The sequence below is a fragment of the Prorops nasuta genome, unplaced genomic scaffold (genome assembly GCF_024137725.1).
Source record: "Prorops nasuta isolate Cenicafe-Biocafe unplaced genomic scaffold, Cenicafe_Pnas_1.2 PNAS00003, whole genome shotgun sequence".
Lineage (NCBI taxonomy): Eukaryota > Metazoa > Arthropoda > Insecta > Hymenoptera > Bethylidae > Prorops > Prorops nasuta.
In genome coordinates this window covers 451768-468628 of record NW_027116800.1, presented here as the reverse complement: position 1 = coordinate 468628, position 16861 = coordinate 451768, and the positions used below count along the sequence as shown (strand labels likewise).

The window sequence follows — 16861 nt, the reverse complement described above, 5'->3', positions numbered from 1 at the left end:
ATTTATCTGTTTACGCTGCAAGAAGGCCTGATTTTGAGTAACAAGCAGTGCAACTTTTTCATTGTGTTGGAACTTGCTCTAACAATTATCTTTATATCCTGCACACAACGCTGCGTTTGTGGAACAATTGGATGCATGGCCCCCTACTAAAGCTAGCTTAAAACTAATAAGGAGATAATTCATAAGCCAGTTTCAACAAGGACCTGTCCCATTGCTATCTCGATCCACAACCAATCAGCATGGAACTGGACATGCACGTGAAATTACTGAAACTCCTACAAGTCAACGCATCGAGTGATCCAGATTATCTTACGACTAGTTATAGTTACTACTTTTGTATGGAGTGATTCAGTAGGGCTTCGTCAAATTTTTTAGATATATTACAACTATTGAAAAAAAGTTTTTCTTACTATTAAATTTTATTATTTAAATGATTTCAATGCTCAGCATCAATAACAATATCATGTTTTTATAAACTTTTTAGTTACAGCATTCAAAGAATTAATTTATAAAAATTGTTTATTGTATCTATGCAGGTATAATTGCTATTTTATAAATAAAATGGAAATAGTTATTAGAAGTTATTGTAGAAATTGTATACAAAGTAAAATTTAAATGGCAAAAAAATGCCTCTCGGAGAGTAATATTTAAAATTGAATGCAAAAACGAGGATAGAATAAAAACTGAATTTTCTTAATCGAGTACGATATTAAATAGAGTGTAGAAGGACGATTAAAAATGATGATTTTACAAGGATACAATAAAGTAGTGTATGTGGGGGGTAAGCAATGGATGAGAAGTGGAAAAGTGTGCGTAGTGGCCTAATTACTATCGCGAGACAGCGTAAGTTTCGTAATAAGCCAGCCGTGGCTGGGTATAAGTAATGAATCCAGATGTCGTCGAAACGTCAGATGGAAAAATGATAACGCTGGCGTTAAAGTTTCAATTTTGTTCCACAGCTTGCAGGATCCGGCCGAGCCTTTGCCACTTACGCCCGAGTCTCATTGGCCTCTGGCCTTATCAAATGTTGGATTCAATTACAAGCTGCCTTACGAGCCCAAAATTACTACGTACTTTGCCCTCCCTTCGTAAAATATCGCCCCCAATTATTGTAGCGTGAAAGTGAAATAGAAGCTTCGATCCATAATAAAAAAAAGATGAAAGTCCACGTGTTCCGTTTTGCCAAATCGTGTACCGAACTCTCATCTAGAAAAAATTAGCTATCCTAATTATAGTAGTTATAATATTTCAAACCAACTGATTTATAGACGAGTGCATAGAGTTACTGAGTAATTCAATTAAAATACGAAATTTCTTATTAAAAATTTCTGGAATATTATCACAAAATATTTCTGTACATATGATGTCCATAGATCGATAGTAATTGCGTTAAAAATTAGACCTTTAATAACCATCGTATGAAACATCCACGAATACTATATATTTATAATCAGTATATTAAAATTTAAAGAAATCCAGAAATGTTCACAAATTACCAAATAAACCTTATTGAAAGATAAAAATATTATTCGTGAACAAGCTGTATCGAAAAATTCCAGCACCGTTTCAATGAAGGATTGGAGATAATTAAATATAAGTGAGCACAGCCCGTGGCAGAGAAATCTATCCTAAGGTTGAAAGCTTTTTCTATCAGATTATAAAGCATATTGTGGGACTGAACACACAATTGCAGATGTAACCGAATGATATTCGTTCTTCTCGTTTGGCGCAGGCATTCGTTTAACGCTTCCGGGAAATACTGATATCGCAGGCAGGGTATAGTGGGACGACACGAGTGCACCTCGTGAAAAGAATGGGAAACGCCAGAATCAATGAGAGCTTTAATTAGTGTGGGTGATGGATGAGGGTAAGGAAAATTGGGGAGATGGGATAACTGCGCAGGAGGGAAAACAAAAATTAGGGATGGAGAGAGAGGGAGGGGGGGGGGGGGTTGAAAAGGGAATAAACAAATAGGGAAAAGAATGGAAATAAATAAAATAAACCAAGAGGAGAAGTAACAGAAGTGGGGGGTGTGTAAAATGGTATGGAGAGAAATTGTTAGGGAAATAAGAGAAAAAGAGAGAGAGGGCAAAGTAAATGTGAGATTGGATAGGTGAGCAAAAGGGGCACGAGTGAGGGGATGAGGGTTGCTAGAGTGGGGGTCTGGAAAAGGGGTAAAGGTCGTTCGGTAGCGTTAGTGCAATCGTGCGGTGGCCATCTACATTCAGGTAACTGGACCACAGCGGTATATACTCGAAATACGCCAAGGTACACAACGCGCACACAGTACACTCGCAAAGCCAAACAAACATGCACATACACGCACCAGTACACCCTTCCAAAGGGTATTATCGGTGTGCATGGGCACCTGGCCCGGCCAGATATTTCGTTTTTAGTCTCGTTTTTGTTTTCTGCTTTTGCTACTTACTACCAAGATGAAAATTACAGGTACCAAACATACACACATATATATAAACGTGAGTGCGCGCGACTTTAGAACACTCTACCAACACACTCTCATTAACGAGGAAATCCTAAAATTAGCAAAAAAACCTGCTGTTTATTTACTCGCACAATTTTTCCAACAATAAATGAAACTAATTAACTCCAGTGATTTCGGAACGTTTATTTTGCCAGGCCGTGTAATTTTTTAATAACATGCATTTGCCATACATTGAAATTAAACAAAATTACGTTTGACAATTTGGAAAATGAAATTGCTTTTAAGCGACAGGAAAAGGCCAGTCGTGCGCTTCGGGGATTAAACGTTTTAGTGATTGCTACGCAACCAAGCTAAATTATATATAAATCTTGTTTATAAGATTATATGGAAATTTCTTTTTCATTTTTTCTATAGCAATCCATTTATCTCGGGAATAGCTTTGGGAATATATAGGTTTCTTCAGGATTATCATATACCTTCTTGTTTATTATAATTATTATTTTTCACAGAGAACGAGGCTATTTATTATTAGAGGAGCTTTTTTACTAGGAGAAGAGCGATTGATAATATTTTTAGTTATTAGAGCGCGTGTTGCAGAGATTCTAGTATATCCACACGTGTGTGTATGCCATTGCAGTGTCACTACCCGAATTTACGGAGCTTCCCTTCCGAGCCACAAATTGCATCCCTTTTACCTTCATTGGGCTACGTGTTAATTAGCGTTGCACTTGTACCTGTGGTCAACTATGAGCATCGTGAGATTTTATATCATATTCTGGGTTTCTTTTGCACTCCCGCAAAGGTAGATTAAGCTAGATTTGGCATCGCACACAGTCAGCTGTTTTTATTTTCTCACTTTTTCTCCCCCTCCCAAAACCCTGTTTTGTCCTTCTTCCTTTCATTCATTGTTGCGCAACCTTCCTCTTTTATTGGTACAGCCTACCATTTATATCTGTTTATTAATCAAGATAAAACCCTGAAAAACTCTACTGGTGTGCGATCACTTTCATCACGATTATTAAACTATTCCTCACTTTATTAAAGTAATAGCTTTGTTGTAATAAATTAAGCTGCTCGACAACCAGGTGTGGGCTTCGCTTTATAATAATTTCAACTCAGGCTATACAAAAGCTTCTTTTATAATATTTTCCACTAAAGCAAGTGCCTTGGTCATGTAATTAATCCTAAGACACAATATATTAATTTCGTTTCCCATTGTTTTGCATCCTTTTGAAGTTTTCACAGTTCAACGAATATTCTAAAATCACACTTCTTAGTAATTTAATCCGCGTATCATTGAAAATTGACATTATATTGAGTAGAGGACTAAAGTGATTATAAATTGGATATTCTTTGGTTAACGATACTAGTGTGAGCAGCTGATACAGTAGAGTAACACTAGGATCAACGCTCCAGATAACAGATAGCATATATACCGACATCAGAGTTATACTTAGCAGCTTCATGTTTCCGTTTAGCCGGCAAATTTTGAATTCAAATTCGTAAACGTCACACGCATGACTTGATATTACAAGCGAAAATAACTGACTCGTATAGCGCACGTGTATATCCGGTAAATGTCACGTCGATTCCACGGTTAACTCTAATTTCCGTCGACCAAACACTTTTTGCGCTACGGTTGAAGCAAATATTACCGAATTATCCGCCACCTGTTATCATCGATTAAACAATCTTCATTTCAAGATATAATAATCATTTGGAACTTTAACAAAATTTATTCGTAAAAATCCACTTCTTTTTTTTTTTTGCTGGATTGAGAAATTCGTAAAATTCAAGGTCTTGAAAAAAAAAACAATGAAACGAATCTATATCGATCCAACTAGGTTCATACTTCGATTAATCTTATTCCACTGGTTCGAATAGAAATAATTGAAAGATTTTGAAGGTTAATATTGACAGTTGGATTGACAGTCTATGATTTTATAACGAGCTATGTGCTTAACTACATTTCCAACGATGGTTAACAAGGAAGAATTAAAATCCTTAGAAGAGAGATGAAATTGATTCAGTTTCTGATTAAAGTGACAACACACAGTTGTACTTAAAAACACATTTTCCCAGAAAAATTGGAGTAACAATACTTATGCGCAGAGTGATAAATCTTCGGGAACCTGTAGGTAGCCACGCCTACCAGCGGCTTATTGGTCAATTTTTGCTGGCTAATAACTAATGAACGAGCAATCGTATCAAAAAGTAACTGAAGACTTTTTTGTTTGGAATAAACTGAAGAATAAAAGCGTAAAGGTTTGATTACCGTAGCACAGGAAACTGTGTATATTGCGAGCTGTATATACAAAGCGCGATGATCAACAACCGCGGAAGGAAAATAAAATGAGCGTAGCCGAAGCCAAAATCGTTTTGCCTTGGGTTATAATTCATGGGTCTGGTAAAAAGAGGGGGTAGGGTGGATATAGCAGTCTAGTCTACCGAAACAGAACAGCGCAGTATATATTCTTGGCCATCCCGTTCTTTCCACTTTTTCCGTATCTGTACCTTCTCTCGCCTACAGTCCATTGTGCGCTGCACGGGATGCTTTGGCGCAACAACGTACATTGTATATCCGAACAATAGAGCCACCCCCTACCCCTCTTTCCACTTTCCCTCCCACCTTATCGGCTCTTCTTCCATACAAAAAAAAGATCACCTTATTTATTAACGGCGTGGAACAGAGAGCTTCTTTATAAAAAATACTCGAAATTCCTGATAAACCGTGATTCGACTCGCAGCACCAAGACCTATTCAACGAATGATTAGAGACTATAAAAAGTTTAAAAAATTATTCCTATACACGAAAGTAACGCAAAGTCCCATAAAGACTGAAATAAATTTGTATCGTTTTCGTCGGTAATAATAAGAAAGTGGAGTTTCTTAGCACTAATGGCAGTTTTATTCTCGAGCAATTTAGTTTGGCGACGAGAAAAAGCAGCGAGAGATGCAAAAGCCACGAAAAAGAGCGTGTTACCAGCGGCGAGAGCATTGCGTGGGTAGGGAAACAATTGAGGAAGTGTTTGCAAACTACTTATTCATGCACACACTTGCTAATCGAGCGTGTCCAGATGGTGGCGCCGCTATGACAACACCTCTATTCTTGTTTCTTCGAAAGTCTCGGCTGTCTCGTTTTCAAAGTCCACTCAAAGTTCACTCCCCCGAGCCTTTGACTCGAGAAAAGAACACTCTTCAACGGAAACTTTTTTTCATGCTAGAAAAAAACCTGCCTGTTAACCCTATTCACGTATATATATACATATATATATATATATATATATATATACATTAGGGTGGTCGTTAAAAAAATGTTTGACGGATCCCCAAAAACCACTAGTATTTGATGAGAAACTACAGTAGTTGAAACCTGTGGCCTGATAAATGATGGAAACCCGTGCCTCAATGCGATCAAATACAATTTTCGAAGAATTTTACAGTTTTTTGCAGATAACTCATTAAATATTCGATTCTATGAAAAGATGCATATAACCTTTTCTCTGAAGAATTAAATTCTACATAATAAAGGTTCTATACATTTTTCTTCTAGAATGCATACTAATCGAGATATTCCTGAAAAATCGATCCTCTTTTTCGTTTATACACATAATATTGACATATATGCTCATATGAGTAGTTATTCTTATTTCGCTGTAGTTACACATTTTATTTCACTTAATTTAATAAAATATGTTAATTGTACGGTAAACTAAAAATAATTATTCATATAAACATATCAATATAATGTGTATAAACGAAAAAGAGGATCGATTTTTCAGGAATATCTCGATTAGTACGCATTCTAGAAGAAAAATGTATAGAATCTTTATTATGTAGAATTTAATTCTTTAGAGAAAAGGTTATATGCATCTTTTCATAGAATCGAATATTTAATGAGTTATCTGCGAAAAACTGTAAAATTCTTCGAAAATTATATTTGATCGCATTGAGGCACGTGTTTCCATCATTTGTCAGGCCACAGGTTTCAACCACTGTAGTTTCTCATCAAATACTAGTGTTTTTTAAGGATCCGCCAAAAATTTTTTTTTAATGACCACCCTAATATATATACACATGCAGGCCCAGGCGATATAGCTCTTTCTCGGGCGAGTTTTGCGAAACGGGACAATCGCGTGAAATCGAAATCACCGACGAATCTCGATATTAGAGCAAAAGCTCCCGCCACGAAAGTTTCCAACTCGCCTCGCCGGAGATCCAGAGATACCTCAATTTTTTTCTCATTAATTCAACGCTGTCCCGTGTTTTTCGGGATGAAATTACTTTCGCGGAGTCATAAATCACAGGACACGAATTGTTCCAATCAGTAACGAGTTTCCACTTAACCCAGAAGTCTTATCGGGCCTCGGCCAGCTCCTGTAGACACGCCCGACTTCTTGCGTTCGTTTCTTTCGTGTTTGCATGAAAATTGAAGTTTGTATCGTCGCGTAAAAAGCTCATGGCCGGGGCCAGATGGGATCTGCTCGATTTCTGCTGCAACATTCCGATAGCAGTCCTTTTACACCCCGTATGAAATCTGCAAAAATTCCCTCCAACGGATATAAATTTCTCACTAAAAGAAGCCAAGGTGATATGAACTATTTGGAGATTTTAAGCATGAATGTTTCACGAGCTTTTTATCAGCTTTCTGCTATGCTGCTCTTCGTAATTGAATAATCAGTCACGGATAAGCGGATTCTACATATTTATCCGGGGCCATTATTTATGGGACACGCGAGTAATAAAAGGGGGTGTTGACTGATGTAAGGCGGAGCATCTTTCTGCCGGAAGATATTGCCCCGGGAAAGCAGTGAGTATTCCACTGAAGAATAATCGTAAGTGATATAGCTGCTCATGAAAGAGTTCGTAAGCTCCGAAATGGCCGAGGAAAAAGAGCTTTCGCGAGCTTTTCAAGGGGCTCCATGGGGCTTCGGGGGGAAAACGCGATGCTGGACCAAGATTCCATAGTTGGACGCTTCTATTCTCTCTCGCTCTTGAATTTCTTACTTTGGCCGAGGTAAATGGAACTCGTGCAAAAACGCGCCTCTCTCCGAGTTTCACGCTGTTTCTCTAAATTGAAAATTCGCGGGAAACCATTTCATCATTGCTCATGAAGCCCTCTCAGTTCGACTGTAGAAAATGATGTCTCTCAACGTGTATATATACGGACAGGGTAAAAAACTCTGAATTTCTACAAATCTTCGTATAAATAATAAATCTATTAAATAATTAATTGAAAGCAACATAATTATTAGGTTCTTCAGAAATCTTCGTCTTTATCGATATAAACAATTATCTCTACCATCGTGGACTTTACTTTGAAATTATATATACTAGCCGTCGTCAGAGATCAATGAATAACGTGCGTGTTTTGTTTATCCCGAATAAGAGCGCGTGATCCTTTTGCATTTACCGCGTTCTCCAGACAGGTGTAGATTGCAAGCTTAAATGCTCGCAGGAAAAGTCCAATGCTGGAAATTAGTTCCGGCTGATTATATCGCAGTAGCAACAAAGTTGAGCTGGTATTCTATGAGGGTGCGAGAAATCGCGCGCATCGCGTGCGAACCGATTGCGTTTTATTTGATGCGCTAAATGGCGTGTTCCCTCGTTATTCGCCATCTATACCCGAATTTCTTTGCTGTTTCCAAACGCTTGCTGCGATAATCATTTCCACCGAAAGCTTCGTGAATATTGATTCAAAAAAATCAACAAAAAAATTGTGGAAATTTAATAAAACAATACTTTCACACCAGTTGCAATGTCATTATTTATACATTGTAACGCGGATTTCAAAACCGTGCCTGCATACATAAAACACTGATTTCGATAGGACCAATGGAAGTGTTTAATGTCAATCTTTGAAACACTGATTTTAAAACATTTGGTTTCACTAAGTCTTATCGGAAGAATGCCTTAATTCGCAGGAAATGCCTGTTTTTTTTTGTTATAGAAGCTTTTATACAACAAGTTTCAATCGCTGTATCCAGAAATTTTTTAAATTATTTAAAGGTATTTCTCTAATATTTGACGATATACAAATCAATATTGGAGACTTTAAATATTTAGAATATAATATTACTATTACTATCGCTATTACTAATTCCTGAAGCTGTTACAATATACAGAGTTAGCTGTATAGTTCGTATCAGAAAGTGGAGGCCCACCAGAAACTCTTTACTGAGGACTAAACACGTGATTGACGGCGGAGAGAGAGAGAGAGAGAGAGAGAGCAACGCTACTCACGCCGTTTCTCTATCACTCCTGGTAGTCTCTGTTTTTAAAACGTAGATTGACAAAATTCATTGGCTGATCGCTGCCTCTTGTTTGCTTCTGTTAGCCTCTCTCTCCAACAGCCAATGAATTCTGTCAATCTGCGTTTCAAAAAGAGAGACTACTAAGAGTGACAGAGAAACGACTTGAGTAGCGTTGCTTTCTTTCTCCACAGCTCAGATCAGTCATCATTTATCTTTATCTCTCTCTCTCTCTCTCGTGGCCAATCACGCGTTTATATAACTCCCACTATGAAGTTTCGAGTGGTCTTTCGCCTTTTGATATAAATTATCTCGCTGACTGCATTTAATTTGTTAAATTCATCAATGGAATATGTAATTATAATATTAAAGATTATGCTGTATTGGAAGAATGATAGTACTGATAGAATCATTAAAAAAGTTTTAATAATTTTTCACGATTTTAATTGATAAAATGGCTGAAGCGTGATGAAGGATGAAAAATAATTGTTGGAAAATCGGATGAGGGCGCAACTAGGTGAAAGCTGATCGGCACAATTATAGAATGCTTTAGGATTATTTGCAGTATGGTGAACGTGCCATGCGAATTTTCACTTTGCGCATAATTTGGCTTGGATTTCCGTAGTATCCCCCCCCCCCCCCCCCCCAGTACCGATTAGAGCTAGAATGGATCTCGCGCTGGACCTCCATTATTAGGAACTAATGCATTCATTAGGTATACATGCATGAGTTTCTGTCTGTCTGTGTATGCGTGTATCCCAATTGTTAAAGGACACTTTTCGAACGAGAGACTTTGGCTTATTGTCCAAACTCATTGAAATATATATTAATGCTAATTCTCACACCACCAAATCGATTTATTCGGTAAAGAAAATTCACCTAACCACTGTTAATTTTCACAGAATTAAACATTCAATTGGTTTTACCCAATATCTATAAAATTGTGTAATATTATCTTGCGGTTAGACCTTTTAATAGATTTCTGAATTATTATTTATATTTATTATTGTGAATCGTACGATATATTATTATATTTAAATAATTTTGTTTATATCAATGTGTCAATAAAAACTTACATAGCTTTTTAAGTATAAAAGTAAGACAAATTAATTTAGAATTTAAATACTTCTATGATTTTTTTTTTTTTTTTAACAAAATTAGATAAAAAATGTGATTGTCAATATTACTAGAAGTGAGTTTGAGAAGAGGTGTAAAATCGATGCAATTGAATTTTTTTTCCAGTTCCAATTTGGGATTGGAAGGAGAGCATTTCATGGGTTATGAAACGACGGCTATTCTCGGTGGAAGGGATTTTCGTTTTGTTTTTTGACACGAAGCAACCGGTCAGATAAGCTCGGGAGCTTCGGGATTAGTCGCTGACGATAAATCAGAATTAATTTTTAGCGCGTGAGTCGCTTTTCGGTGGTGAATTCGCGGTGGAAAAGAAAATGAACGATGAGAGGGGCAAGGCAGAAGAGTGCGAGCAGTGAAATAAACTATACGACGACGGTGGAAAATGATTCCAAAGCGAGGCGGACTCGATGGATTTTGCTGGAATGACTAAACAAAAGACCAGGATCAACTTCCCAAACGAAAACCTCTGATAAAATCCTGCTTAAAAAGAGATTAACGATTTTGCAAAAGGGACAAATCTACCCTAAAAACCATTATTACTTGTGAACGTCCTATTCAAAAAATCTTTCCCAAATTAATGTTTTGCTCCGATGCATAAACATTAGATAAGTAAACATTATAATAAAAAAGTAGTCTCTAAAAAAATAGACGAGAGGAAAATCAATTAATTTCGCTGTTTATCGAGAAGGTTCGAATACAGTTTGCTGGAAATAAATTGGCAAAAGTGGGAAAAGGAGGGGAATACTAGCATTGCGCGTCTCTATTAATAAAGCAAATTGCTCTCTATCTTGACTGTAAAATAAATCGACTTATACGTAATGCATCAATTATTTGGAGCAGTCAGGCTTGGAAGGTGAGATGAATAATTCAGAATCATGTTAAACTCACCATTACTCAACCCTTTAATTATCCAGAATGAATCTCAGTGATTCGACTAGGCTTTAATCGATCAGTGAACGATTTTATTAATGTATCGATTAAATATTCAAAGCCATTGATTATACCACACACAGCTTCGTAAAAAAAGAATAGTTATCTGTATCATGGATCAAAACATATATGATATTTATTCTCACCTAATAAAACTAAATTAGCTGTATAATAGTAGGACAACTAACACAGTGATGTACGAGTGGAGAATATGTGAAGGGAGAGAAAAGAATGTGAAGGATAAGGGTGAGAAGACAGAAGGAGGGAAAAAACAAATTTAGGGGTTGAAAGTTATGAATTCTGAAGAAAAGGGTAGTAAGGGGATGAAAAAAAGGGCTGGATGTTCCAGACTGGATGCTATCAAGTTCTTATGACGAACTGCTGTTCGTTGACGTTTTGTAGAACAAGAGCTACCTGCATGTCTAGCAGTTATTTATAGGCAAGCCCTATAAGTGGTGCCAGGCCCAAGTGCCATCTAAACCTTTTAATAAGGAAGCTTCCCGTCTCGACGACGCGTTATTACTTCGAATACCTGCATATTTCGAACCTCACCTCAACCCCTAAACACTGTCCTGTAAGATATACTGTCAGAGACTTTAGGATTATATGCTGCAAAAATCCAATCAACAATATCTCTTGAATTAATTGTGATCTAAATTTATATTTAATGACTTTTCGAAAGCTACTTTATTATTATAATATGATGCTCTATAATTATGAGTTTTTTTTCTCTTTAAATTATACTTTTTTCCTCTTGCTTCATTCCTTGTTTCGTTTCGCTTTCGATACTTTCCAAATCTTAAAATAGGTTCCATTCATTGGAGATTCGTGTGTGTCCAAACTAGATTTCTCTTCATACACGTTGGCTTAACGCACCTTTTACGTGCATGTCTCATGAAAGTTTCTCTCCTACACGAAAATTCTTAACTGAAAGCCCCACCTCTCCCTCTCCCTCTCTCTCACACACACATTACACACGTATACTTGCATCTTCCTCATTCTGCTTCTCTTCGAAGCTTAGATTCACCAAGCCTGTCAAGTGCACAGTGTCAAACACTGAAAAACCTACGACTACTCCGCTTTCAAAAAATTTCAGCTGAAAATCGATATGAATACAACTTAAATCACTTTCGATAGATCAGCACTTTTTTTTGTTTAAATGAATTTATCTCCTGTCTTATACCAGGCTTTAGATAAATCTGTCACAATATATTTATTTTTCACAAAAAATGCACTCGTTTATTTTATGCATCAGATTTCGATGTTTATTTCTAGCTATAATTAAGGCTTCTCGCAGTAATTATATTTAAATTATTCTACCCAAAAATCTAAAGTTTTTTATAGAAACAAGAGTAATACTGTAATTGAAGAAAAGGCGGCTATTTGCAGATTGGTGGTTCTCGCAAATTGAATATTGATTTTGACTGAAGATTTGGCCCAGTTGAGTTCGATAAAAAAAGGTCTTGAAAGATTCGAGCTTTAGGTCAGAAGGGATTTGATTAAATTTTCAGTAAGTCTGTATTATTCAATTATAAGGAGAGTACATATTTATTAAATCATTTAAATACACCAATATAAAGGACCGATAATGCGCGCTTTCGTCCATATTTCTACCCTACAAATCGTACAGCAGATCAATATACAATGTTTATAAACGGCGCGATAAACATCCCGGCTTGATTACTAAATAAACTCGCGAGTAAAACAAATTAAAACATTTTAAACATTAATGTGAACTTTTTAAAATAGTTCTTCAATATTTTTTTAATCCGATTTGTACGTGAATTTTTATACATATTTCCAGTTTTATCTAATATGTTTTATAAACGTAATTTACTGGAGGATAATATCGATTGGATGAAACTATTTAGAAATTATTATTAAGCTATGTAAATTCATGAAGATGGTTCGGTATGATATTGATTTGCGAAATATTTACTTGAGGGAGTAAAAGTTATCACGAAAATCTGGATTCGTGTTTCAGGAATGGAGGTAGATATTTTTCGAGTGGGAAACGATGAAACTCTTCTATGGTAACTCGTACATTGCGGAAGACGCCACGTAATTTCTTCGGATCGAAAGTCCGAAAGCAAGTAATTTTACAAATTCCTGCGGGAAATTCACTGGAGAGGACCAGCTGTTTTATCTTACCTTCTTTTACCCGATACGCCGGCCATTTCTCTGTCTCTCACCGTCCAATAAACTACTTCTATTTTCTCCTGCTTCTTCCTTCCTTCCTACCATACTTGGGTCGTGGACCTTATTCGCAATAATCTTTGCGGATCTCGTACGTCGAAAATCGTCAAAGTACTCAAGAAACCCAAACGAGGCAAAGTCCAAACAAAAATTATATATCCATATAATTTATATACAAACTATCTCATTTTTTTAACATAACTCATTAGTTGAATGCGCATTAATAATTTTTAATGGGTGTATGAAATAGGGTTGTAAAAAGCTTGTATTCCTATAAAGTGAATTAATAAATTTTTATAGTACTATACACTAAGAATTTTTTAATAAACTGCTTGTATTTTATTTAAATTTGAAATAATATTACTCGAAGCATCTATTTTCTGCCTATTTGATTCTAAGAAGATATAAATTAGGTGTTAATTTGGAAAGTATTATCAAAGAGTGAAAATTAATTAGTTTAGAAATTTTTTTAACGTTGTATCATATCATAGTTATTGAAATACACATTGAAAGTATATTTTTAAAGGGAATTAAAGGAGCCTAAGGCGTAGCAGAAAAATCTGATGCAAAAATCGGCGTGGTATGGTAGCGAAATGAATTTGTGGCGGAAGGAGGAGCGGAGAGGGGGGGGGGGTTAGAAAGGAGCGGTATTGATTTTTATTAGCATCACGGAGAATACAAAATGGCCTGGTAAGCAAGGATCGAAAGACGATCGATAGATTTAGCTTGAGCGATCGGCGTGGGGATTTTGTTGATGCACAGACGGCTGAGGAATAATTTACAGTTTGCGTCATAGCCGTCTGTCGCAGCGTATAACGCAATTTCCATGCGACGAAAAATCATACGTCGCAGCAGCTAGACTGGTGGCAAGAAAAACTAAATAAGATCTAGAGCCCAAAATGAGCGGGAAAATCAGCGATCTCCCAGAATTCCTCGAAACAATATCTGCACACGTATATTCTCACCAATACGATTTGTCATTGGATTTGAAGGATTTATCGATTGCAAATCCTCTGCAAATCTCACGATAAATCGCTGGAATCCATCAATGAATAGCTTCACGCTATTTTACTCGATTACGAGCAACTCATCTCGACTAGTTGGAATAATTTTAATAATTTTGATTTATTGAAAGGATAAAGGCAACTCACCCAGTTCCGGCCCACAGACCCTTGGTATGATTTCCAAAATTGCGCTGCAGGAGGCATCCTCGAAGCAGAGTTTCCTCGCGAACAAACAGTTCAATATAGACACCGCGGTCTTAATGTCCGATCCTGGAAGAAAAAAGGAAAGAATAACTATTAGTGTTTTCTCTCGTGGAGCTATACAGACGAACGAACCACTTGCTTCTCGAAACAGAGATATAAATCCGATTCTCTTTAACCGATCGACGTAGCGATCGATCCAAGATTTACTTTGAATTCTGCATTTCTCAATTTTTAGTTTCATCGAGCGGAAAATTCCAAGGTGACGCTTGCAGGAATGATTTAGAGAGAGAGAGAGAACCCTGCGTATCAGGATGAGATGGAAGGATGGAAATTGGCGAGGAGAATAAGGAGGAGGGGGCGTGAGTCGCATGATTTAACATAGCTGCGATAAAGCCTTCGTATTATATTTATGAACGGCGTCCTGCGAATAATTCAGCGGAGAAAAATTACACTTTATTACTCGAATGAACGGAGCCAGGATAAAAGCTGGCTACGACGACGATACTTTATTTATTATATTTTCATCCTCTGCTCCGCTTTCCCTAGCATCCGATTATGTAACTCGTAGTTCTTCCGGATTAAGCATCAAATCGATTTGGTCTTCTAGCTCGAATGTTACAATAACTAGGATAAACAATATTTAAACTTTTTATCAATGAAGGGAAATTTTAATCCTTGAATACAATTATTCAATAAAATTCGTACTGGAAATAGTTCCCGATTGTTAAAATATTTGATTGGCGTGACGAAAGGGTTGAGTTTACCACTAAAATTTACCGATTAACAGCTAGTATGATGAAAGAAGTGGTAAAACTTTATACTTGGAAAGGGCGATGAACTTTCGTAATTAATTAGAGTATGCTCGTGACTCGTCTTTTATCGACTTCCGGTTGTCGAGAAACGCTCGTAAATATCCCAACGAATCTGCGTACCAGCAACGTATATATTTTTCTTGTAGAGTTTTGACGTTTGCCTCTAATTCAGTAGTTTCCTTTTTCTCTCGTAATTGAGAAATAAATAGGTACAGCAGTGTCACTTCTTTCCTTAACTAAAATTACATCAACAGTTTTTCCAAATCTCTCGACTGAGACCCAATACATAATATAATTTGTAAAATCAACAGCAACAATAAATTCTTCTAAGAAATGGCATCGCACATTTTTACTTTTACTATTCTACTATATTGTAGAAAGTCTTGACAGGACATATAACATACAAATGGATAATAATCTAGTATGACATCGGATTGACTTTATTTTTTAATGTTTCCTGCTACCTTGCCTACCAACATCCGGTACTCTGTATCATTGACCTGAAATCATCCTTCTTACTTTAGAAAATTATCGTGAAGAAGTTCTTGACAAGAAACAATAGTATTATACAAATGGATTGTATTTCATTATGAAACTACATTAGATTTATTTTTTAATAATTTTTGCACGAAGGGAATTTATAAAATATCGTAAAAAAGTTGATTCTTATATAGTGGCAAAACACTGAATTTATTCTTTATTTTTTTAAAACCATCAATATCTTCTTAGATTATTCTTAAACATTCTTAATTCGAACAAATAATATTTTTCTTCTTATGCTACCTTTTCTATCAACATCTACAAATCTATATAAATCCACCATAAAACGTTCAGTGTCCTATAATCATGCTTTTTATTTTTGCAAAATTATCTTCAAGAAACTCTTGACTAAATACAATATTTAGCATAAAAATAGATATAGTATTTTTTTATAACCATATATTATTAACTTTATATTTAATGGTTCCTGCTACCCTTCCTACCAATATCCTCAACTCTGTATCAGTAAACCCGGCTTATCAGAGTCTCGTCGAGCGAAATCTATTGGAACATTTACGCTCTCGGGTATATCTAATTATCTGGGCGAAGAGAGGGAGGCTCGTAAAGATAATTCCAATAAAGAGGAGGGTGGAGTTGGGTGAAAAGTTTTACGCTCAAACTGCGTTACGACAGGCGCCAGCCAGAAAGTATAACTCTTCTGTCTTATTAAATATAGATCTCGTTGGCAATTGGAACTTCCGCCCGAGCAGTTAGATACTTCGGTTTTCTCCTCCACACCCCAACTCCTTCCCCATCTCGCAATTCTTACATTTTCTCGCTTAAGCTAACCAATACTGTAATCGGCTGCTTTTTCAACCAGCAGGAATCGCCACTTATTAATCCTACGTACCATGGCACTAACAGCCTTCCCATTCAAACCTCATACCTATTGAAACTCCTAAACGACCACGATATAGATTCAACTTACCACGAAACTCAACGATGCTGTTATAAAAAAAGATTTTATCGCGAATAAATTATCGAAAGATGTAAGAAGAGGGTGTCGGCTATAGGTGCAAGCTGTAAAAGTTAGCTCGCCAATTGGATCCTCATTGAGAATTAATTAAATCGGATATGATCGTTTGGAATGATGTGATGGGGTTGCAATTCTAATGGAGTGCCAAATTCGATGATAAATAAAGAGGAAAATTTTGAGCTGGTGACGGTTATTCTGGCTTGGAATAACCGGCGTAATTAAAACGGTGACAGAGGAAAAAGGGTCCATTTGGTTGAATTAGTTCTCAAAGTGTCATCGACGATACTGAGCCATTATATGGATCCACCACACTTTTCCCATATTCCGCCCAACCTCTCAACCGATAACGATTGGCCAATATCGGAGTCGCT

General features: G+C 36.5%; 1 protein-coding gene across 3 annotated transcripts in view; it reads right to left on the bottom strand.

Annotated features, from left to right (window-relative positions):
- Window positions 1–16861, bottom strand: part of LOC136785680 (uncharacterized) — a 207270-nt gene that overhangs the window by 127315 nt on the left and 63094 nt on the right. For all 3 annotated transcript variants that reach the window (XM_066746872.1, XM_066746873.1, XM_066746874.1), the window contains exon 2: window positions 14106–14228. In XM_066746872.1, the coding sequence (XP_066602969.1) occupies window positions 14106–14228 (123 nt within the window). The remainder of the gene's footprint in view (window positions 1–14105; window positions 14229–16861) is intronic.